Below are 22667 nucleotides of genomic sequence, written 5' to 3'. Positions count from 1 at the left end.
TTCTTCTAAAAAGACGTATTTGTATTTTATTTCCAGATATGATTCTCCAGCAAGGACATAAATACAGTCGGGGAGGGGAAAGCGAGAAGGATGGGTGGCTATAAATTAGAAAGAAGCCAGGCAGGGTGGAGGCGGGGGCGGGGGGGAGGAAGGAAGGATGGGCGGTGGGAGAGGCGACAGGGAGCCCGTCCCACTCCCTGCCAGACACTCCTGGGTCGCTGGCTCCATCCATGGCTCCTCCTGGGTCGCTGGAGGGAAGGCATTGTGAAGGCGGGGCCTGCTGCTCCCTGAGCTCACAAGTCAGTCACCTTGTTCTCCACCAGGGCGGCAATCTGCTGCAGGCGGCAAGCCAGCTGCATCTTCTGGCCCATGGGGTCCTCCTCCAGGGCACTGATGACCTGCGGGGCAGAGGAGGCCACCCCGCCTGAGGCCCCAGCCTTCTGCCCACTGGCCCAGGGACACCTGCCCTGTTTCCATTTCAGTAGTAGGCTGGGGAGTGGGGCGGGCAACAGGGGTGGCCCAAGGCCTCCCAGAGGAATCTGGGCGGAAGCCAAGCCCCTTCCCCAACCTGGGCTCTTCTTCTTTGCCCAGATTGGGCCTGGACACTTCCTCCCACCCCCAGGGAGCTCCCTGGGACCTCCCTCTGGGCTCCAGAGGTGCGACGCTCCCTACTGGAGTTCCCTGGGCCTCACCTGGTCATAGTACCTGTGGATGTGGCTGTAGAGCTCTTGCAGAGCTTCCAGACAGTGGGGAGCGGAGGTGTAATTCTAGGGGCAGCACACAGGCGGGTGAGGCCCCACCTTGGCCCTCCAGCCCCCAGCCGCCCTCCTCCGCTCTCCTCCCCCAGCGTGGAAGGGTGTGACCTATGGGCTGTGCCTCACCCCGGAGAGCTCCGCCAGAGTCGAGTTCATCTCCTGGTAACTCGCTGGAGAGCTCTGGCGAATGTCGGAGTAGTATCTGGAGGAGTGGACCCAGTTACGGTTGGGCAGCCCCAAGTCCCTCGTCCGTGACACCCTGACACCTACCTCTCCACCATCTGCTTGTAGCGAGGGATCTCCCGGGCGTAGAGCAGTTTGTTCACCGGGGAGTCCTGCTCCGGAGGGAGAGGCGGTAGGCATGAGTGGGGAGGTGGGGGAGCTCTGGCCCTGTCAGTCTGACTGTGCCACTGGTGTCCCCTCCCCTGGCCTCCTGACCCCATTATTCGCCGCCCCCAAGCCCCACCCAGGGCTCTGTGCTGAGCCCCGACAAGCCTCTCCTCCTCAAGCCCCTGGCTGCCACCACCTGCCCTGCCCTCACCCACCCGGCCCACTTTATGCTCCGAGACAGTGCAGGAGTCCATGAAGGTCTGGGCGATGACGGCGAGGATGGCGTCCACGTTGTCTGACACCCGCACATCAAAGATGACCTGTGGGTTCTTCAGAGTGTTCACCCAGAACCGCAACAGCAGGCTGGGGACAGGCCAGCCGAACGTGTGAGGTATGGCTACTCTAACATTTGCCCCAGCCCTGAGTTCCACTGAGAGCTGCCCCGTGAGTCCTGGTTTCTCTGGGACCCCAGGTCCCACCTGCTCGGGGGCCAGGGGGAGCAAGCAAGGTACCTGTTAGTCTTCCAGATGTGCAGGGTCTCCGGATCCAAGATGCCATGCTTCTCAGCCAGCTCGTCCAGGAAGTCAAACAGGTACTTGACGGCGATGGGTACAGGCCGGTTCACACTGAGGATGGCCTGGAAGGTGTCATCCACAAACTTCTGCAGTGTGCCCTGGGAGGCAGGGAAGGATGGTATGGGGCAGGGTGTGGGGCCCTCAAAGCTGTGGCCAGCCCCATCCTCCCTCAGTGGGTGGGGCCGCCCCTCTGCCTCTCGGGACCACGCTATCCCCCCTCCCCCAGCTCAGTCAGGATGCCCTTAGTGAGCCTCCCCAGACACCCAGCCACACCGACCAACCTTCATGGAGAGCAGGCGGGTGAGGTAGATCTCTGGGATGGCCTTGGCCCGAGCCCGTTCCCGCTCCCGCTCCTTCAGGCTGCTGCGGCGCGCCTTGGCCCCTTCCGGCTCCTCGGTGGCTTTCACCAGGTGCCAGAGGCGGACCCCGCCCTCTTCACCGTCCTCCAGCATAGGGATGTCTGAAGGCACAGAAGCCCGGCCTCAGTCCTATGTCCCCATCGCCCACCCCATGCGGCTCACCTGGTGGGGTGGGGACAGGGTCAGGGGAGCTGAGGGAAGCCGGGGATGAGAGATGTGGACAGGAGGGTGGCAGCCCAACACCCTACAGCCCTGGAGCTCCCTGACCAGAACACACCGCCACGCTCGTCCACCCCAGGTCCTTGACTCAGCCTAGAGTTTTGACTTGCCCCCTGGCAAGCTGTAGGGAGACCCAGGCAAGGCAGACAGCGTGACCAGGACTCCTGCCTGCCTGCCCCAAGATCCTGGGGGCAGGTGGGTGCGTCTGGGCCACGGGACTCACTCTCCCCAGAGGGGCAGCTCTGGGCCAGGCTCTGGGAGACGGCGCCTCCATTGTGCAGCTGGGGGATGAGCCCCACCGTGGCTCCATCCGGGACCTGGCAGGGAGGCGATCAGAGGCTGGGCTCCTTCCTCGGCTGATGCAGAGGCAGGGGTCTGCCCCCAGCTCCCGCCCGCCGGTCACCTTGTAGTGCTGCAGAGTGTTGAGTCTTTTCCACTGGTTCTGAGTCACTGACGTCAGGTCCTCATCTGATAGGGTTAGGTGGCCAGCCAGGCCTGAGCGCCACTCTGAGGGCCCCAGGGAAGCCAGTCAGCCCACCGCCCACTCTCCGAGTCCCCCATTCTGAGCAAGGCAGAGCTGAGCATCCACAGGTGAGAACAGACCCAGGCAGGGCCAGCGGAGCGGGGGGGGCTCTCACCAAGATCTAGGTCGTGCACTGAGGGCCTCTGCGAGAACGGGGTGCCCTTGTAGACTTGGTCCAACACCTTCTCCTTGACTTGGGTGATTGTGTCCGTGTCGAGCACCCGGGCAGGCACGTGCTGCCCTGCGCCGCTTCCCGCAGCCCCACCAGCCCCAGGGCTGGCCAGCACCATCAGCGTCAGGGGCTGGAACTCCACGTCCTCCCGCAGCAGGCGGCTGTCGTTCAAGGTCCGTTTTGCCTTCCCTGTCACAGCATCCACGGGGCCCTTGTCCACCTGGTACTGGATGGCCCGGAGAAGCATGTACAGTGGCTCGCCTGCCACCTCCTGCAACCACCGGGCCGGGCCAGCGTCAGCTGGGGACGGGCAGGCTGTGTGAGGCTCAGGGGCATGGTGGGTGGGGATTTCAGGGAGGGGCAGCCATCTGGCCTCACAGAGCAAGGGTGGGCAGCGACAGCAGCCTCTGCTTTACATCCGGCCTGGGCCAAAGTTGGAAGCCCTTCCCTTACCACTGTCCCCACTGGTCCTCATGCCCAAGGCCCCTGAGGGAGTTTGGGCACAGATCCACAAGACCACAGGCAGCAGCCCGGGAAGGGAGTGAGGGGAGAAGGGCCCTCACCCTTAGGAAGGAGTAGAGACAGATGGACACCCAGTTGGTGAGCAGCTTCTCCACCATGGTCTCCGTCCTGCAGGGAGTGGCCCGGGTCAGGGGGGCTGCTGTGGGGCCGTCCCGTCTCTGGGCCAAGGCAGGCAGTAGCAGGAAGGCAGCGCTGCCCTTCGCGGCCAGCCTTTGTGCCCAGGTCACTGTTCAGGACCACTTCCTCCTACTTCCCTGCCAGTGGCTTCTGAGCTAGCCTGCCCCCTGGGGGCTCCTGGCCCCGCCCACCCCAGGACAGGGCCAGAGGGAGCCAGCTCCCCTGCTCCAGGACTGGTCAGGCCAAGGCCAACCTGCGCAGCATGAGCTTGGGGTTCCTGTGCACGTAATGGGCAGCCAGGTTGCCAAGCAGTGTCCTCATGATGTCGGTCAGGTACTCGAGCTTGCCGTGCAGTGCCAGGGACAGCAGCGAAGCCACATGGCAGCGGTCCCGCTGGGAGAAGCTGGGCTGCTCCTCCAGGGTATGGATGAGCTAGGCGGAAGTTGGGGGGCACTCGCTCCGGTAAGCCCCACCTGTCCTCCCACCTCTGTGCCCACACCTGCCGCCCAGCCCCACCTCCTTGCCCGAGGCCCCCTGCCAGCCCACAGATTCTCACTGTGAGAAGGAAGAGCTTGCTGTTGAGCAGGTTGGAGAGCTGCATGAGGCCCTGGTGCACGGGGGCACGGCGGCCCTCTTCCCCCGGCCCCTCAAGGGCAGGCTGCAGCGGGCAGCTGCCGCGCCCGGGGAAGAAGACGCGCTCGGCATACGTGCGGTAGTCCAGGAAGGGGATGCCGCTGGCCTCCAGGTCGCTGCTGAGGTCGGTCATCTCGGTCATCAGATCTGTAGGCCAGGAGCCACCAAGGTGTGAGCTCCGGGCCAGGTAAGCCCTCTGCCCCTCTCCCCTCACCCCCTCCCCACCTGTGAACTCCTTTCGGCACTGGTCGCCCACGCCAATCTCCAGGTTCTCCAGCTGCACCAGAACCTTTTGGTAGTCTCGCAGGGCCTGCTTGCTCTTGTGCCTACAGCCCGGGGACCAGGTGTCAGCCACACGCCCAGGCCTGCCTGGGCTGAGGCCACCAAACTGAGACAGCTGCCAGCCCAGAGGCCTGTCACGGGGTACCTTTTCCAAAAGTGAAGAGGGAAGTTTGCACAGGTATGTACGTGGCGGGGAGGGGGCCCCCTCACCTGTACATGAGGGTGAGGAGGAGCACGGCCGCGATCAGCACGGCTGCGCCCAGGCCCAGGCCCACCTGGGCCTCCACCGGGAAGGCAGACAGTACGGGTTCCTCCTCGTACTGGACAGGGCCCAGGGCCAGCCGCACGTTGCCCATCTGCACCTGGGGGGGGGGGGCAGGGCTCTTGAGCACAGGCCTGCAGCACTCCACCCGCCCACCCTTGTGTGGGGTCCAGCCTCACCACGAACTGCGGCAAGGTGCTGGAGCCATTGGTGGGGTGTGGGGCCCGCGGGGGCGGCTCACAGTATAGGTGGGTGAGCGTGAGCGTCTGCACCAGGCACTCGCTGTCACCGATGTGCACACGCACCTCCTCCTTGCTGATCCCCAGGTTGAGCCCCTCGCCCTGGGAGACAGACCAGGGGCCTGAGCCACGGCCAGCCTGCACCCGCAGCCCCCAGTAGAGCCAGCCGGCGGAAGCCCTCACCTCCACGTCCAGGATATTGCCTGGCTTGAGGCGATAGGGGCGGATGGGCCCCTCGCGGCTGAGCGGGGCCAGGCGGGGGTTAGGCTGGTACAGGAAGTCCTGGCCCCCACTGGCGCTGGCGAAGTCCACATGCACGTTGTCTAGGGAGAAGAATACCCGCCGGGGGCTGGCCCCGTCTGGCACTGCGGGGCTCCGGCACAGGAGGAGGCTGGATGAGTTGACGGAGCAGACGGTGGAGCACTGCGAGGCAGTGGGGCCAGGTCGAGGTAGGGTGAGCTAGGTGCTCCCTACTGACTCCCAGCGGATAGAGGCCAGCCCCTCCCCCTGCCTGGGCACGGCCTAGGGGCAGCCCCGCTGCCTGCTGGTGGGGGCTCACCTGCAGCCAGCCCGTCTCAAGCTGGATACAAGCCTGAGGGGCTGCAGCAGGAGCCACACAGCTCCTCCTTGGGGGTGGGTCCCAGGGGTGTGCTCCCACAGCCTGTACCTCCGCTGCAGCCTCCAACCACACAGACAGCAGGGGCCGCCGCACCACGTCCAGGCCTGTGCCCCTGACTCGGATCAGCCGCCCGCCCCTGTGCCGGGATAGTGCTCAGCAGGGACAGCGGTAGCGGGCAGCCCGGCCCAGTCCTGTTTCTCCGCCTCCCCGGCAGGTGACCTGGGTTGCCCTGGGTGGACCAGGTCCTCACCCCCGGAAGCTGACGCTGGGCTCCGCTGCCAGGAGCTGGGGGTTGGCAGTGTAGTGGAAGGGGCTGGCGAGCAGCGTGCGCTGGGCACGGCCAAAGACCACCCGGACCACCGCTTCTCCTGGGCTGGCCTGGGGCATGGTGCGGCACACGATGGCCTCAGGACACACTGGCTCCCAGCTGCAGGGTGGGGAGGGGTCTGGCATCCTGGGCTCTAGCCTCTGTCTGGCCACCCCACGAGACACCTGCTCTGCTTCCCTCAGTGAAGGCAGAGAGCATCAGTGTTAGGCGCCGCAGCCATGTCCCTTGGAATTTGAGGGGGGCCTTAGGGAGCCCTGAGTCCACCACCCCTGCTGTACACAAGGGGACACTGAGGCCCATAGAGCGCACCCCCAACTGACAGCAACCAACTAGAACCAGGAAGAGATACTCACACAGGACAGGGTTGGCTGCCCACAAAAGCACTGACGTTGCCTCCTGTCTGGAGGTGCTGCCCGTGGATGGTGAGCTGTGTGCCCCCTGCCTGGGGACCCCACTGAGGGCTCAGGCTCAGCAGGACGGGGTCCTGGGGAACAGGGCAGGCTGGGGCAGGCATAGCAGCCTGGCCTGGCGTTTCCTCACCTTGGCTCCAGCCCCCAAGGCCCTTGGGCTCTGAAGTGTAGGCCCACATCTCGGCTCTGTCTGCTGAGCCCCAGCTGATTGTTTCCCCTTTCTGGAAGCCCTGTGCCCGGCTTCTGCAGCACCCCTACAGCTCTCCTCCCAACCACCCTGCCCCACCAGGGGGCGCTCTTCTCTACTCACTTAGTCTCTGCCTCTTCTCTCTGCCCCTCAGGCTGGCCTCATCCTCTGGCTCACACCTCACAGCACCCCCCCCCCCCAGCTCTAAACCCTGAGATTCAGTCGCCTCCTTGGGGTGCAGAACTCCTGATGCTAACCTGCCCCTGCACTCCACTGCTCCGGCCCTGGGACTCCTGCTCTCCTCCACCCTGTGCCCATAGGCAGCCAGGTCGGCAGCAAGTCCAGACAGCTCTGCGGCGCCGTGTGGTCCTCCCGCCTCCCTGCCCACCGCACCTGCCGCCGCTGCTGCTTGTCTCCCTTCTGGACAGCGGCCGGTGGCAGCATCCTCCCTGTCCCGTCACTGCCCTCAGCCCACCCTCCACTCAGTGACCAGAATGATCATCTGGATCACGAGGGTGCCCTCCTGGACACGTTGCAGCCCTTCCTGCTAATGTTAGGTCAAGTTTGAAATCTTCAGCCTAGATGTCTCTCCCCTCCTGCCCCTTTTTCCTACTGTCCCCTGTGTGGGGACCACCCTGGCTGGGCACTGACCTGGTAGGTGAAGTGTTGGGTTGAGATGCCTGGTGGCCGACTCTTAATGGCCACTCGGATTGGCCCCACAGTGCCGTTGGGGGCAGGAGATGTCACACACACAATCCTGGAGAGCAGAGGCCCAATAGCGGCTCAGGCCTGCGCGGGTCAGGCCCTTCCCTGGTGGAGCCACTGCACCCCCCCTTCCGCCTTCCCTGGCTCATCTTCCTTTGGCGCATCTGACCTGGGCCCACGTTTCTTGGCTGCAAGCCTCCCTTCTCTCTGGGTGGCCAGTCTGAGGGCCTCCCTGGGAGGGCCTCCCTCCGCCCCCTACCACCAGGATGCCTCACCGGTCAGAGGTGCGGTAGAAAGAGGGGTCTGGGCTGCAGGGCCGGCCAGCCACACTCACGGCGTCCTGCACATCAGCAAAGTCCCGGCCCAGGTTGGAGCCCAGGATGGTGAGAGCCAAGCCGCCCTCAGGGGGGCCGGTCAGGGGCTCAACCTGCAGCAGGGAAGGATGGTGATGGGGTCCCCCAAACCCACACCCACTTTGCAGTGGGGGTTGCCTGGCCAGCTGACCAGCTGGAGGTGAAACAGCTGTGAAGGCTGGGGGCCTGGGGCAGGGCTGGTCTGAGCCAGGTGAAGCTGAGACGGTGGGGGCTGGGCAGGGCCGTTGGGGTTGGAGGTGCTGTGGCCATTGGGAAGGGGTGGTGCAGAGGCTCGGGTAGAGGGTGGGGGGCTCACCGTGTCTATGCTGGGCATGGGGCACAGCAGCTCCACGGCCCCAGGTGGGCACAGCGGCCCGTAGCGACAGGCGGGCTGGCCCTGGCTGCACCACAGGCAGCCCAGGCTCCCGTTGGCTGCCTGGCAGTGGCTGCAGTCGGGGTGGCCCACGGCGCAGTCGTACAGGGTCACTAGGGAAGGTCAGGCAGCACTGAGGCGCCTCCCCACCACGACATGCCCTGCCCGCCTACCCCGCCACCCACAAGCTCACCATGAAGAGTGCGAGCATTGTCCAGGCGCTGGCCCTCACCCCTGGTGACATAGATGGGCACCGGGAGCTCCCGCTGGGCCATGGTGGGGCGGAACTGTGGGCAGAGGGTGGGGTCAGGCCCGACCAGCCTCGGAACACCCCCTGACCCCTGCCTCCTCTAGGACGCTCCTCTCAGAATGGGTGCCATTGTTCAGTGCCCGCGTCTCCTGCCAGACTGCCAGCCTAGGGGCAGAGGCTGTGGGCACCGTGTTCCTGCGGCACTCCCAGGGCCGGCACGGAGCAGGCCTCGTGAGCGATGAACAAGAATGACAAGATAAAGAGGCAGCTGAAGCTGCGGGGCGGCAGCCCACCTGCTGGGCCCGGCAGTAGATGAGGCCTGTGTCGCCAGTCGTCTCTTCTAGAGAGGCCGGCAGCTTCTGCAGTTCTCCAGGTAGCTCCAGCCAGCAGTGATAGGAGGCAGGAGGGCCCTGGGGGTGGACACAGGCTGTAAGGAGCCTGGACACCGTCAGGCCCTGCCATGGCCCCCCCACCACGCCCCACTGTCTCCGTCCCCCTCCTACTGGACTGCTCACTCGGAAATGCTGAAGATTCTGCACGTACAGGGCCAGACGGCTCTCCCAGCCCACAGGCACCAGGAGGGGGCCCGCCAGGCCCTTGACTTGGGGACAAGCCCACGGGCCACGCACCTGGACGTCCACCTGGGGAAAGGAGACCCCTTAGTACTTCAGGAGTCAAGGGACCTGGGCAGGCACAGGCAGGGTGGGTCTACAGTGGAGGTGAAGGGAAGCCGGTGGGCCGGTGGGCCGGGCCCACCCACCTCCAGGGCACTGTAGATGGTTCTCTCGCCCTCCGGGCAGTGCTCCCCATACACACAGAGGCTGCTTTGTGGGCACCAGTGGCACCGCCAAAGGCTGCCCACACAGGCACGGCACCTGGAGGGGCAGAGGAGCTGCTCAGGCTGCACGCCATCTGAAGTCACTCCCCCTGCCCAGCAGCCAGGCCCAACACTCACGGGGCAGCCACCTCCAAGGCCTGGACAGCACCACAGTCATAGAAGGAGAAGTTGGTGGCGGCCACGGCCACATCCTCAAACATCAGGGCCAGGGGCAAGGTGATGTGGTCTGGGAAGGGGTGGTGACAGGACAGGTCATGTGGCTCCTGCCCCTGCAGCTCCTGCTTTCACCCCTCATCCCACGGACCCCTTACCTGTGCCTGGAGGATTAAGCGGCAGCTGGTCCTGGGGAGGGGTGACGCAGGCCACGTTGGGCCCTTCCACGTGAGCCAAGCTCTCATAGTCCCCAAAGGCACAATGGAAGTATTCATCCGGGGCCAGGGCAGGCAGCCAGGGCACAGACAAGGTGACCTGGGACATGTGGGAGGAATACACAGCAGGCAGGAAGATGGATCCAGGGCAGAGGAGGTGGGAGCGGAGGCAGTGGGAGAGGAGGGGGAGAACAGGGGAGGCAGCCCCGCTAGGCAGGGTGTGACCAGCGCCTCACCTGGCCCTGCTCCTGGCGGGGATGGTGGGCTGGCAGCAGGCTCTGGACATGCAGGCAGCAGTTGTCCCCATAGCTCCAGAGCCACTGGTTGGGCTGGGCTGCGCGCCTGCATTGGCCCTTGCGGGTACACCTGCAGGGCAGGGGCCCATTGGGTCCCCGTGTGGGTCTCAGGGTCCCTGGGTGATTGGCGGCAAGGGGTCTGGGAGGATGGCCCAGCTGGAGTGCAGCAGGCTGGGCAGTGACAGGGACTGCTCAGAGAGGAAGGGCCGAGTGCACAGGGTTTCTCAGCTGATGCGCGGGGTTCAGTCTTGACTGTGAGTGAGAAGTGGGCTGCTGCTCGGGAGGGGAGCACACATTTAACTTAGGGTTGTCAGAAGGGATTCCTGGGGCTGCTGTGAGGAGCATGGGCTGGAGGGGAGCTAGAGTGGGCCAGGGGACACCAAGAGAGGTGACAGAGGCCTGGCCCAGAGTGGGGCTGGGGAGATAAGAAGTGAACAAGTCGGTAAGTGTTGGGAAGGGAGTGCCAACCAGATTCCTGGTTTGGCGGGCTGGGGCACCATGGGGGATCTCAGCCCAGCCCTGCATCTCCACTCAGGGAGACGAGCTGGCCTCCGAGCATACAGATCCACACTCACCTGCCCTGGAGGACACACCAGCCACACAGTGGGTCCCGAGCCTGGAGGCAGCTGGTGCAGTTGGGAAACTGGGGGCAGGCTGCCACGGGTACCCGGTCTACCTGGATGGGTGGCGAGGGCAGAGGTAGTGGGTGCAGGGGCTCGGGTCTCGTGTGCCCAGCTCCCCGGGGACAGCCCTCACCTGCTGGGAAGTCAGGACATAGAGGTGGCTACCGCTGCTGTCCACCAGTAGGTCGGGGCTGATGGCCGAGCCCGGGGGCCCCACCTGTTGCGAGTGGTATACCTGGCCTTGGGTGCCATTGAGAAAGACCTAGGTGGATGACAAGGACAGGGCTGGGCCAGCCCGCCGATCCCAGGTCGGTGCTCAAGATGGTCCTAGGCCAACTGTTAAGGGCAGATGCTCTCATCCTGGGGCTCCCAGGGAGCATCCCGTCCCACAGAGCCAGCTCCCCTTCCCTTCAGACCAGGGAAGCTGGGCCATGCCACAGAGGGTGGGGCAGGTGCACGGGCATCCAGCTTGTCCATGTCACCTCCCCAAGTCAGCATTACCCAGCTCGAGTGACAGGGCCATCCTGGGTGGGGCCTTTGGGAGCCAGGGACAGGAGGGCAGCTGCCAAGAGACAAACAGGTCACAAGAAGGCAAGTCTCCAGCTATTGGCTGGAGAAGTTGGGGCCGCCTGGGAGGCATTCTAAACAACACATCTGGGACCCAGAATGGGAGGTAGCACCCAGCGAGCCATCAGTGTGTGGTACAGCTTTCCGACCTGCCAGCAGGACACAGGCCGAGGGGTGGAAGGAAACTGAGGCTGAGTCTGGTCTGGCAGCATAGAGGCTGTGGACCAGGGCTCTGACCTGGGGCCGCAACCTCCTTTGTCAGGCCCTTACCTTGTGCAGCTGGCCCTGGGCGTCCCCCAGGAAGGCTATCGTGTGCCCATCTGCCTGGAGGGCTGCGATGGCGCTGATGGAGTGCGCGAGCTGCAGCAGAGGCCCAGCCTCCAGAGGCTGGCGGCCAGCGATGGGGCTGGGGGTGTGTTCATCGCCACAGGGATACGACTCAGGAGAGTCCTGCATGGGCAGAGAGGGGGGAATCAGTTCCTGGAAGAGGTAGGAGGAGGGAGAAAGGTCAAAGGAGACAGTCTGAGAACAGCTAGGAGACTGAAACTGAACCAGCCCCTCCTTGACATCCTCTAAACAAGAGGTCGTAGGCGATCATCAAGTGAAAGCACCCAGCTGCCCTCCGCCCAGGGCAACACATGGCAGCCCCGGTCTGGGCAGAGAGACACTGAAGGTCCACGGAGGGAAAGGGACAGAGAGGCAGGTTGGGTAAGATGAGGCATTGGGAGAAGACCAGAGCTGCAGCTGGAAGGTGGTGCAGAAGAGCCTCAGGTGAGAGGGCGGGGGCGAGACCTCGGGGCGCAGCCACTCACAGGGGGCAGGGTCACGCAGCGTGATGTGACGCCGTACTCTACGGTGGCTTCCTCTGCGCCGCTGGGGCCCCTGCCGCCTGCCGTGTAGCAAAGGCGCCGGGCCCGCTCCATGCTCCCGTCCAGCTGGGCCAAGGGAAAGGCGCACAGGGCCGCCTGCGGCCCCTTCGGGCCTGCGGCAAATGCCCCTAGCAAGGCGCCTGGGGCAAGGAAGGCGGCCTGGATGAGGCCCTGGCCCCGGCAGGTGAGGGGCACCTCCACATAGGAGTAGAGGTTGGCGTCCCCCAGGCAGACTCGGGCCACGTAGGAGCAGTACTCGGCCTGGGTCCGGGCCCCGCGGCGGCGGAAGACGAAGTAGGCCGAGCGGGTGTCGGCAAAGGCCCCCACGTAGCTGTTGTTGTAGTCGGAGAGGTCACCCACTACGAGGCGGCCCAGGCCCTCACTGGAGAAGGGCTGTGGCCCGGCTAGCTGGCGCACGGTCAGGGGCGGAACCCCGCCCGACAGCTTGCCCGCCAGGCCCCGGGCCACCAGCAGGAGGTCCCGGCCTGGCCCGGGCACCACTAGGCCCACCGTGGCCACCCCCGGGGTGTTGGCGGCCACGAACTGCCCGTCACCAGGGTCCTCGGCCTGATACAGCACCTGTGCCACGTCGTCGAGGCGTCGCTTCTCGCACACGCCCTGCCGCACCTGCCCACAGGCCACCAGCTCCTGGGCCCGGCCACTCACCAGCAGCAGCTGGTTGGCATTGTCGGTGAGCCGGGCCTGCGGGCACTCGGCTGGGTCCCGGAAGGGTACGCAGTCGGGACTGTCGAAGACGGGGCCAGTGATGGCCACAGACTCGAGCTGCAGGTCGGGGCTGAGCTGGAAGAGGTGGTTCACCGCGCCCACATAGAGTGCACCCCGGCCGGGAGCCAGTGCCAAACGGTTGAGGGTGGTGTTGGGCGCCGAGAAGCGATGGGCCCCTGCCGTCAGGGTGAGCGGCTGGTACAGCAGTGGCAGCATGAGCAGCAGGCGAGCAATGAAGGGAGGCCGGGGAGCCATGGCGGGGCCCTGGGGGCGAGCCAGGCGGGAGGGCCTGAGTCAGGGTGGTGATGGCAACAGAGGAGGAGGGCGTGGAGAGAGAGCACGGGAGGGAAAGAAGGATCCAGACGAGAGACAGAGCAAAAGGGAGGGGGAGAAGGACAGAGAGACAGTAACAGAAAGCAGGGCAGAGGGAAGGAAGAGAGCAGTGTGCACAAGGAAAGAATCTCTTCCACCTTCTGCTTTATCTAGATTGTTGAAGGGGGCAGATCCTGAAAAGCACAGGAGCATGAACAAGACTCTGAGTGATGGAGGGCAGCAGCGGAGATGAGGGCAGAAGAGAGGAGGTGGAGGTGGGCGGGGTTGGGGGTAAGGGAACTGGAGTGCAAAGACCCCGATGAGGACAGGGACGTGGAGAAGGAGCGGTGGCGATGGCGCAAGGGCAGGGGAGGGCAGGAGAGCCTGTCAGGGAGTGAAAATCTGCCCTGGGAAGCCCATGAGGTGAGGAGTACTGGAGAGAGGAGAGGGCCAGATGCTCCTCCGCTTGCCCCACAGATGGTGAGGGGTGGGTGGTGAGGGCCGGGGTGGGGGATGCTGAGGAGAACAGGGTCAAGCTGCAGAGGAGGGAGAGAGCTGGTAGCCGGCCAGAGCGGGGCTGGGGGCACTGGGAGACAGCACCGGATGCCAAGCTGGTGGGAGGCCTGGCCCTGGACCCATGGGCCCCAGCAGCCAGGGTCCATCTAGGCGTGGCATGGGGAGTGTCAGTGGAGCTGGAGCGGTGTGAGCTGAGCGAGGAAGGAGGAGGAGTGAGGAGAAGACAGTCAGAAGGAGAACTTGACTGGGGGTGAGGAGGGAGGAAAGACTGAAAGAAAGTCCTTGCCAGGGCCCAGGCCTGGCACCCCTTCCCAGCCACATGGGGCCCAGACTGGAGATAGCCCCCATCAGCCTGGTGGGGACACATGGTTGAGCCCTGAGGGGAAGGGTAGGGGCCCCAGCCTCCAGAGGACGCTCTGAGTGGGGCTCTGTCTGCGCCCCCTCCCCACCCCACCCACTTCCCAGCCTGGAGCCATTGGCAGCAGCCCCTGCCCGACAGCATCGGGGTGGTGTCTAGGTGAGTAGACAAGAGACACGCGCCAGTCCCTCAGAGCCCCTGAGCCTTGGTGGCCTCTCAGCCCTCCCTCCTCCAGAACCCAGCCGCAGAGCCACAAAGAGGGATCAGAAGCCAGGTCCTCAGTTGACTTAGGGTCCCGCACAGCTGGGTATGTGGGCACATGGTGGCCAGGAGTGGGCCCACCATAACTCTGCATCCCACCATCTGCCAGCAGAGACACCAGCTTGGGTCTCAGCGGGTGTGCCAGATGGGAGCAGAGTCCTTATCTCAGGAACACAGACAGGAAGGACGACCAGCTGAGGGACAGGGGCATTTCCTCCAGACCCTGGATATCAGCGCGGGGGATCGGGGGTGGTGAGGGGGAGAGGGACCGCAGCGGGAGGCACAGTGCTTTGGGGCCCAGGCTCCTCTGTGCTGATTCACCTGCCCTGCCCCACCCCGAGGGCTGCCCCAGAGGGATGTAGGACCCAGGCACTCACCAAAGTGAAGGGGAGCAGCAGGGGCATCTCCTGGGCAGCGTGGCGCTGATGGAGGCCCATCTCATCAGTTCATCTACCCCAGGCCAGTGGTGCTGGGCGCAGGACAGCTGTGGGGGGGCATGGTCCTGAGTGGGAGGGAGACAGTGCAGGCCTGGCCCCATTCACATGCGCCCTGGGGGAGGAGGGAGGCCTGGGGGGGGGGGCGGTGCCGAGGGCCTGGCAGCCGGACTCCACCACAGCTGGCAGCTTTGTCAGTAGTGGCCGGGCCAAGGCAGCCCTGCCTCCACCCCAACAATATCCCCTCTGTCCAGAGGCCCTGGCCAGAGACCCACTGTCTGATATTCTTTCCCCATCCAGGCTGTTCTGACCAGGGGGCTCCCTGCTACTCCCCACCCTTGGAGACACACCCCTTGGGATCTGGGGACAAAGGGACATGGTTTCCTTCAGCCAGAAAAATGGGACCCACACAGCCAGCTGTGCCTCTCCCTCAACCCCGTGCCAGCCAGTGTGCTCCTCCCTGTGTCCCCCTGGGTCCCCTTGAAGGGCACAGGGGAGGCTGTGGAGCCCCCACGCGAGGGTCAGGGCCCTGAGCCCCTGCAATGCAGCTTCAGTCTAGGTAGCCTTGGTGCCTGGCTGGAGGGAAGCCGTGGCCCTCAATGCCTGCCTTTGTCCAGCTTGGGGGCGGGGGAGAGGCTGGCCAAGGCAGCCAGTCCAAGAGAGCTTCTCCCCTTGCACCCCCACCCCTTTGGCTCCGAGTAAGACTGGCCCCATCCAGCCCCACCCCCAGGGACTGGCAAAGTCGTGCCAGGTACAGCATGGTGGCCATGGGCAGTGCCAGCGGAGGATGCTTCTGGAGGGGCCCAAGGCAAAGAGGATGCACAGGAGGGGGTGGGAACCCGACCCTTAGCTTCAGAATTGGCAACTTGCTGCAGGCTGTCCCCCTCCCCCTCTCCCTGGGGAAACACCATCCCAGGAGGGGCCTAGACCCTCCTCCACACATAGGGTGGGGAAAGGAGTGGCAGCTGGTGGCTGGCTCCCTGGCACCCTCACGGGGCACCATCTGCACACCAAGCCAGCAGAGCTCGGGCCCTGGCCTGAGGTGCAGGAGCAAGTGTGCCTGAGTTGGAGTCCCCATCTTCTCCACGATGTACAGTGGCAGCAGACTCCAGGGCAAGGTGGCAGCAGCAAGGCTAGCTGTCACCTGGTTGGGCCGGTCGGGTAGCTGTGGGGGCGGGGAGCCAGGCGGGCTGCTTCCCTTCCCTGTGCCCTGCCCCATGGCCAGAAGTGCCAGCTCTTCTTTGTGGGGGCAGCAGCCCCGTGTCCTACCTCCCAGCTCCAGGGCCACCTCCTGGCCGGGGCACTGTGTCCCCAGGCAACAGGAGATGTAGTTGCTGGGCTGGGGCTGGTGTCTAAGGATTTTTGCTGGATTTGGGTTGGTTGGCCTTCAGACCCCTGGCTTCTCCCAGCACGCGCATTCCCCTAACCCTGCCCTGGTGGCATCCCGTGCCCTCACTAGCTCCAGCTCACGCCTACCTGGGTGGGCTGCTGATGGAGACGGAGGAACAGCTGGCGGTGCCAGGAGTGCGGTCTGACCCAGTGGAGCCCCAGCTTCCCTCCCCACAATGCAGTCGTGCCCAACCCGACTCGTCCTGGCAGGCCGGCCTGGGCAGCCCAGCCCCTCCGCACCCGCCCCTTTGCCCAATGGCGCTGGGCAGGGCACTGCTGCCCTCTGCCGGCCCCAATGGGCATGGCAGAGGGCCGCCTACCGGCACCTGCCTGAAGAAGTGACAGCGGGGCGGTGCCCTCCCATCAGGTGGGCTGGCGGGCATTCCAAAGCCTTCCCTGAAGTTCCTACTGGGTGCCAGCCTTGGCCTTGGTCCTGGCACCATTTAGAGACAAAGCCCACTGCCACTCGCCCCAAGAATCTCCCAGGTCTCAGGGGCAGAACTACTTGCCAACAGATGAGGCCCCACTGGCAGGACAGCCCACCTGTGGCAGGCACCGTGGGGCAAAAAGGAAGAGGAGTCAGGTCTAGGGGCACCAAGGGCATCAGGAGAGCTTCACAGAGGAAGTGAGGTTTAAGCTGACCTTGAACACTCAGGTCTTCCCGTGTACCAGGGCTGCTCTAAGTGTTCCGTGTATGTGAGCTCATTCAGTCCTTCCAGTGATCCTGGAGTGGGTGCGCTGATTTTCCCTAGTTCCTAGGTGGGGAGACTGAGGCCCGAGAAGTTAGGAAACTTGCACAAAGTCGCATGGCTATTAAGTGGCAAGGCTTGGAGTCAGCCACAGGACCCTGCACTTAACCATCAGGCCACAAGGCCCTGAGCCATGGACTGTAGCAGGTGCCAGGCAGGAGGGGAGCTGGGGACTGCCTGGGGCCAAGGCTGCAGGTGACCTGCCCATGGGGTGTTGCCCCCTGCCTGGAGCGTGAGTTTGGTTGAGGTGGGCTCTAGGGATACAGAGGTTAGCAAATTGGGAAAAATTTGGACTTAGCTCATCATAGCTTGGTAAACGGCTTTGTACTTGGACAAGCGCGAGCTGGTGGCCCTAGTATGGAGAGCATGGGAAGCTTGGTCCAGGGTGGCCGTGGGTGTGGACAGAGGTGGAAGCATTCTAGATATGCTCTGGGAGACAGAACCCCCAGAGACTTGGCGTTGGAGAGGGTGTAGATGGAAAAGGCAGGAGAATCCAGGAGACCCCTGTGTTCTTTGTACTAGGGTGTCACTTCCTACGGAGCAGGGATGCTATTGGTGGGGCAGGCAGTTGTGGGGGGGTGGGAGGACTGAGGGGCAGGAGGAGATGGCCAGTGGAGCTATTGGGGTCTTAGCATGAGAAGCTTGGCTCAGGGTGATGAGCACTGGGGGGTGGGCATCAGGGGAAGTGAGTGACCCAGAGTTCAAAGGCCCAGTAGATTGGGAGCGAGGGTGCTCAATGAGTTGCTGTCTCTGTCTACACATCCCCCAAGGGGGAAGGCCAAATGCCCAAGACGGGGAGGGACCTAGAAGCTCCAGGAGCAGGCTATTGGGGAGGGGCAGCTGCTGGGGGGGTGATGGGGGGAGGGTCCGTGAACACTAAGACTGGAAGGACTGTCCCTCACAACCCCCCTCATAGCAGTTGGGCCCCTCTCCTCCACCCTGTCCTTCCCCCGTCCCCACCCCTCACACACACCCACACCCACCCACACACACACACACACACACACACACACGTCCTCGGTGGCCTCAAAAAAGACAGATATCTACAGTCCCAGCACTGGGAATATTGTTCCTACCTTTCCACAGAAGAGAATAAATCTGTCCTCAGGCAACACAATATTTCATAAGTATGTATGCATATGGCCTGCAGGGGCCACTTCCACCATCCTGGGCAGAGCACAGGCAGCCCCTAGTCTGAAGTCAGTGGAACCATGAAGGATCTTGGCTGGTTTCGTGAGCTTTGTATGATATTATTTGATGAACAGGTCTTAATTTGCCTGTAATCTTATATATCAATCTTCTCTTTTGTGGTTTGTCATTTGGTCTTGTTTAAGAAGTCCTCCCCTACCCAAGATCATAGAGCTTTTCTTCTGTGTCTCTATTCTAAATATTTCATATTCAGGTCTTTAATGCACCTAGAATGGTTTTTTTGGTGTATGGTGTGAGGTAGGGATCACATCTGATCTTTTCCCACATGGGCATCTACCATCCCAGCCCCATTATTTCCCCCCCACCCTGTCCTTCTCCACTGATGTGTGGTGAGCCCTTGGTCATATGCCACATCTTATGCCTATGTGGCTATGGCTCTCTCTTCTGTCTTTTTGGTTTACTTGTCCACCTGTTATACTTACTAAAGTTTTAAAGCAAGTCTTGATACTGAGGAGCGACTTCTTTTTTATCCTCTTTCTCTTTCTCCTTTTCCTCCTCCTCTTCCCTCTTCTCATCTTCTAAAATAATCTCACCTATCCCAGGTCCTTTGGTTTTCCTTAGAAGTTTAAAAAACAGCTTGCCAAGTTCCAGGAAAAATTCTGTTGGAATTTTTTTTTTGAAGGGGTAAATTGAGATTTTGTTGCATTTTGAATCCCTTTGAAGACTAGTCATGTCTAAAATGTTGAGTTTCTCCATCTATGAGCATAGCATATCTCTGTTTATTAAGATCTTTTCAATACATTTTCCCCTAAAGGACTTGCACATCATCTGTTAAATTTATTAGTAGGGACTTGATTTTTTTATCCCATTATGAATGCTATCTTCTTTTTAATTCATTTTCTGATTGTGTTGCCAGTATATAAAGACACAATTGACTTTTTTTTATTGAAATATAGTTGATTTACAATATTGTGTTAGTTTTGGGTGTACAGCAAAGGCAACACCCTTGACTTTTATATATGGATTTTGTATCAAGCAGCCTTGTAAACTCTTGTATTAAGTCTAATAATTATTTTTGGATTCCTTTTGTGGATTCTTTTTGGTTTCCTACTTACACAGTCATGCCATCTGCCAGTAATGACTGTATCATTTTCTTTTTTCCAGTCCTTTTAACTACAGTTTTTTTTTTCTCACTTTACTTCCCTGACAGTACAACATTGAATGGAAACAAAGGGAATATTCTCAATGTTTCATCATTAATTATGAGGTTTACAGGGGGTGTTTATAGACACCTTTATGAGATTAAGGAAGTTCCCTTTCAGTCCTAGTCTGCTATATGTTGAATTTCATCAAGTGCTTTTTCTGAGTGCATTGAGACAGTGACATAATTTTCCTCCTCTCATCAGTTAATGGGGTAAATTATGTTGATTGATTTTCTAATGTTAAAGCACCCTTGCATTTTCTGAGCTAAACTCAACTTTGCCATGGTGTCTTTGCTGGATTGGCTTTGTTGTTGTTGTTGGAACACGTCCTCTTTTTCTGTTCCCTGGAACAATTTGTCTACTACAGTGATTATCAGTTCCTGAAGGTTTGATAGATTTCATCTGTAAAACTGTCTAGGCCTTCTTTGCTTTTGTAGCTTCCAGCCCCTCCATCCATCCATTTTAAATTTTGCTACTAATTTCTTTAGTAATCATGGGATTGTTCAGGTGTTTTGTTTTATCCGGAGTCAAATTTTTTATTGTGGTAAAAAATACATGTAACAAATTTACCATTTTAACCATTTTTCAGTGTACATTTCAGTAGTGTTAACTATATTCAAGGTGTTGTGAAAGAGATCTCCAGAACTTTTTCATTTACAAAACAGAAGTGCTGTAACCATTCATTAACTCTCCTTCCCCCCAACCCCTGGCACCCACCATTCTACGTTCTGTGTCTATGAATTCAACCACTTTAGATGCCTCACATAAGCGGACTCAGACAATATTTGTCTTTTGTAACTTGGCTTATTTCACATATAGTGTCATTGAGGTTCACCTATGTTGTAGCATCTGGGAGGATTTCCTTCCTTTTTACGGCAGAATAATATTCCATTGTGTGTAGAGACCACATTTTGCTCATTCATTCCTCAGTCAGGGGACACTCAGGCTGCTTCTACCTCTTGGCTGTTGTGGATAGTGCTGCCATGAACATGGGTATACAAATATCTCTTTGAGACTCTGTTTGACTCTTTTGGATATGTACCCAGAAATGGAATTGTTGGATCATATGGTGGTTCTCTTTTTAACTTTTTGAGGAACTTCCATACCATTTTCTCTGGCTTTTGCACCATTTTACAATCCCATCAAGAGTGCACAAGGCTTCTAATTTCTTCACATCCCTGCCAAAACTTGATGTTTTTTCTTTTTTTTCTAAAAATGGTAACCATTCTAGTGGGTGTGAGGTGATATCTTATTGTGGTTTTGATTTACACTTCTTGATGATGAATGATGTTGAGCATCTTTTCATGTACCTGTTGGACATTTGTATGTCTTCTTTGGAGTGATGTCTATTCAAATCCTTTGTCCATTTTTTAATCAGGTAATTTGATTTTTGTCTTGTTGAGTTGTAGGAGTTCTTTGTATATTCTGGATATTAACCCCTTCTCAGATATATGATTTATATATATTTTCTCCCATTCTGTAGGATGTGTTTTTACTCTGTAGATTTTATCTTTCTTTGCACAAAAGTTTTTAAGCTTGATGGAGTCCCATTTGTCTACTATTGCTTTTGTTTCCTATACTTTTGGTGTCATTGCCAAGAAGTCATTGCTAAGTCCAATGTCATGAAGCTTTCCCCCATATCTTCTTCTAGAAGTTTAATAGTTTTAGGTCTTACATTTAGGTCTTTAATTCACTTTGAGTTGATTTTTGTTGATGGTGTAAGATAAGGGTCCAGGTTCCTTTCTTTTTTTGCATGTGGAAATCTAGTTTTCCCAATACTATTTGTTGAAGAGACTGTCCTTTCCCTGTTGAATATTCTTGGCACCATTGTCAAAGATCATTTGATCACATACATGAGGATTTATTTCTGGACTCTCTATTCTGCTCTATTGCTCTGTGTGTCCATCTTCAGGCCAGTACCACACTGTTTTGATTCTTGTAGCTTTGTCATATGTTTTGACATCAGGAAGCCTGAGTCCTCCAACTTTGTTCTTCTTTTTCGGAGTTTCTTTGGCTATTTGGGGGTCTCTTGAGAGTCCATATGAATTTTAGGATAATTTTTTTCTACTTTGAGTCAATTTTTGATCAACAGTATTTTCCTAGAAATATGCCTATTTTATCAAAGTTTCAAACTTATTAGCAGAAAGTTGTGGTCTTATTATATTATTATGAAATTTGGTAGGTCAAAAGAAATTGAGCAAATGAAATTGCTTAACATTTAGCTATTTTTGATCTATAAAACAGCAGTTTTCTTATTTAACCTGATACATACAAAAGAGTAGACACCACTTATATGAATCATTCAGAAAATGATGATTAGATGCTATATATGTGTCCCCGCCACCAACTGGAGACATTCTGGATGCCTTTGAATCCCCCACCCTCTTTCTCCCTTGACGGAAGCAACCACGATCCTTTCCTTGCTTTTCTCTGTACTTGTCCCAAATATGAGTTATCCCTAAATGATATATATCATTTGGTTTTATACATTTGGAATTTATATAAATGGAATCATACTGGATGTATTTTTCTGTAACTTGTTGCTTTAGTTCTGTATTATACTCATGACGTACATCCAAGTTTATTCATTCCTATTGCTGAATAGTTTTCCATCATATAACCTTAATATAGTTTGTTTATTCTCCTTGTTAATGGACACTTGGGTTTTTTCTGGCCTTTGCCTATTATAAACAATGCTGCTGTGAACGATTTGAACATATAATCTGGTGTGTTTGTGAAAGACCTTCTCTAGGGTGTGCCCAAGAGTGTCATTATTAGGTCATAAATATGCTTCAGTTCTACTAGATAATGCCAAATTATTTTCCAAAAGAATTGTACCAGTTTATATTTGCCCTCCAACAGTACATGAGTTCCTGATACTCCAGGTCTCTGTCAACATGTGGTATTGTCACGCCTTTAAAATTCTGCCAATTTGTGGAAATGAAAAGATATCGCACTGTAGCTTTAATTTGCATTTTCACAGACCTGGTCTTCTGCATGAGGTGGGGCAAAGATATGAGTGAGCATCTCGCAGCCATACACACACACACACAAATAAACAATTGAAATACATGTGATCGAGTAGCCTCTTATACAGACTTTCAGCTGATCCCTCTGTCCTTCTGTTCCCCACCCTGCCATGCATTTTTTTCTTTTGGTGCTTCCAAGTCTTGTGCACACCAGCCCCTGCCGCTGCCCGCCTCCTGTTTTCAAAGTTTGCGCTCTTTGCTCCTCCCCTTGTTTTCCAGCTTCTAAGATTTTCTTAGAAGGGACTCGTCTCCTTTTCTGTACTGAACTTATTCCTTTTTCACATCTGGTGTTCCCTTACTATCATTTTCGCCGTGTTTGAGAAGCAAGGACGATACAGGTGTTCAAGCTCCCCTGCTTAAGGCAGTTACCCATGATGTTTGAAATGGCTGTGCTATATGTGGTTCTGTCCCTTTTTTCCTTCCTGGCCTGGTTGATTTGGGTATTGTTGCCTTTCATTCTTGCCAGAGCCTATTTCATTCATTTCGAAAACCAACTTCGGGTTGTATTGATCTTTCTTGTTTCTATTTCATGAATTTCTGCTGCTTTGTGATTTCCTTCCTTCTGCTGCCTTTGGGTTTATTCTACTGTGGTTTTCCTAACTTCCTGCGGTGGTGCTCATCTTACTCATTTCCTCCCGAGTACCGTTTGAGCTACGTCCTGGTCCCAGAAGTTTTCATACGTAGCGTTTGCATTGTTGTTTAGTTCTAACATTTTTAAAAGATTTTCATTATAATTCTTCTTGGACCAATTATTTGGAAGTGTGTTTT

General features: G+C 58.3%; 1 protein-coding gene across 2 annotated transcripts; it reads right to left on the bottom strand.

The window, feature by feature from the left end:
* Positions 1-15985, bottom strand: PLXNB3 (plexin B3). Of its 2 annotated transcripts, none has more exons than XM_032475885.1 (36): positions 15858-15985; positions 14325-14431; positions 11718-12764; positions 11176-11355; positions 10472-10600; positions 10291-10391; positions 9656-9785; positions 9363-9519; positions 9169-9277; positions 8974-9088; positions 8729-8854; positions 8507-8623; positions 8157-8250; positions 7907-8076; positions 7513-7664; positions 7184-7289; positions 6289-6419; positions 5858-6034; positions 5548-5743; positions 5172-5411; positions 4929-5090; positions 4698-4849; positions 4431-4531; positions 4129-4352; positions 3826-4004; positions 3497-3563; positions 2877-3204; positions 2642-2745; positions 2462-2555; positions 1942-2120; positions 1598-1758; positions 1301-1448; positions 1026-1090; positions 882-957; positions 693-767; positions 1-398 (listed from the first exon to the last, which is right to left on the bottom strand). In XM_032475885.1, the coding sequence occupies exons 2-36, from the start codon at positions 14382-14384 to the stop codon at positions 294-296; spliced, it is 5757 nt and encodes a 1918-aa protein (XP_032331776.1). In that variant the 5' UTR covers positions 14385-14431; positions 15858-15985; the 3' UTR covers positions 1-293. The 2 variants fall into 2 exon arrangements, with proteins under 2 accessions (XP_032331776.1, XP_032331777.1); XM_032475886.1 differs by having other exon boundaries at positions 706-767.
* Between the last annotated feature and the right edge of the window lie 6682 nt (positions 15986-22667).

The sequence above is a fragment of the Camelus ferus genome, chromosome X (assembly GCF_009834535.1).
Source record: "Camelus ferus isolate YT-003-E chromosome X, BCGSAC_Cfer_1.0, whole genome shotgun sequence".
NCBI classification, from domain to species: domain Eukaryota; kingdom Metazoa; phylum Chordata; class Mammalia; order Artiodactyla; family Camelidae; genus Camelus; species Camelus ferus.
This window is presented reverse-complemented; position numbering and strand designations above follow the sequence as displayed.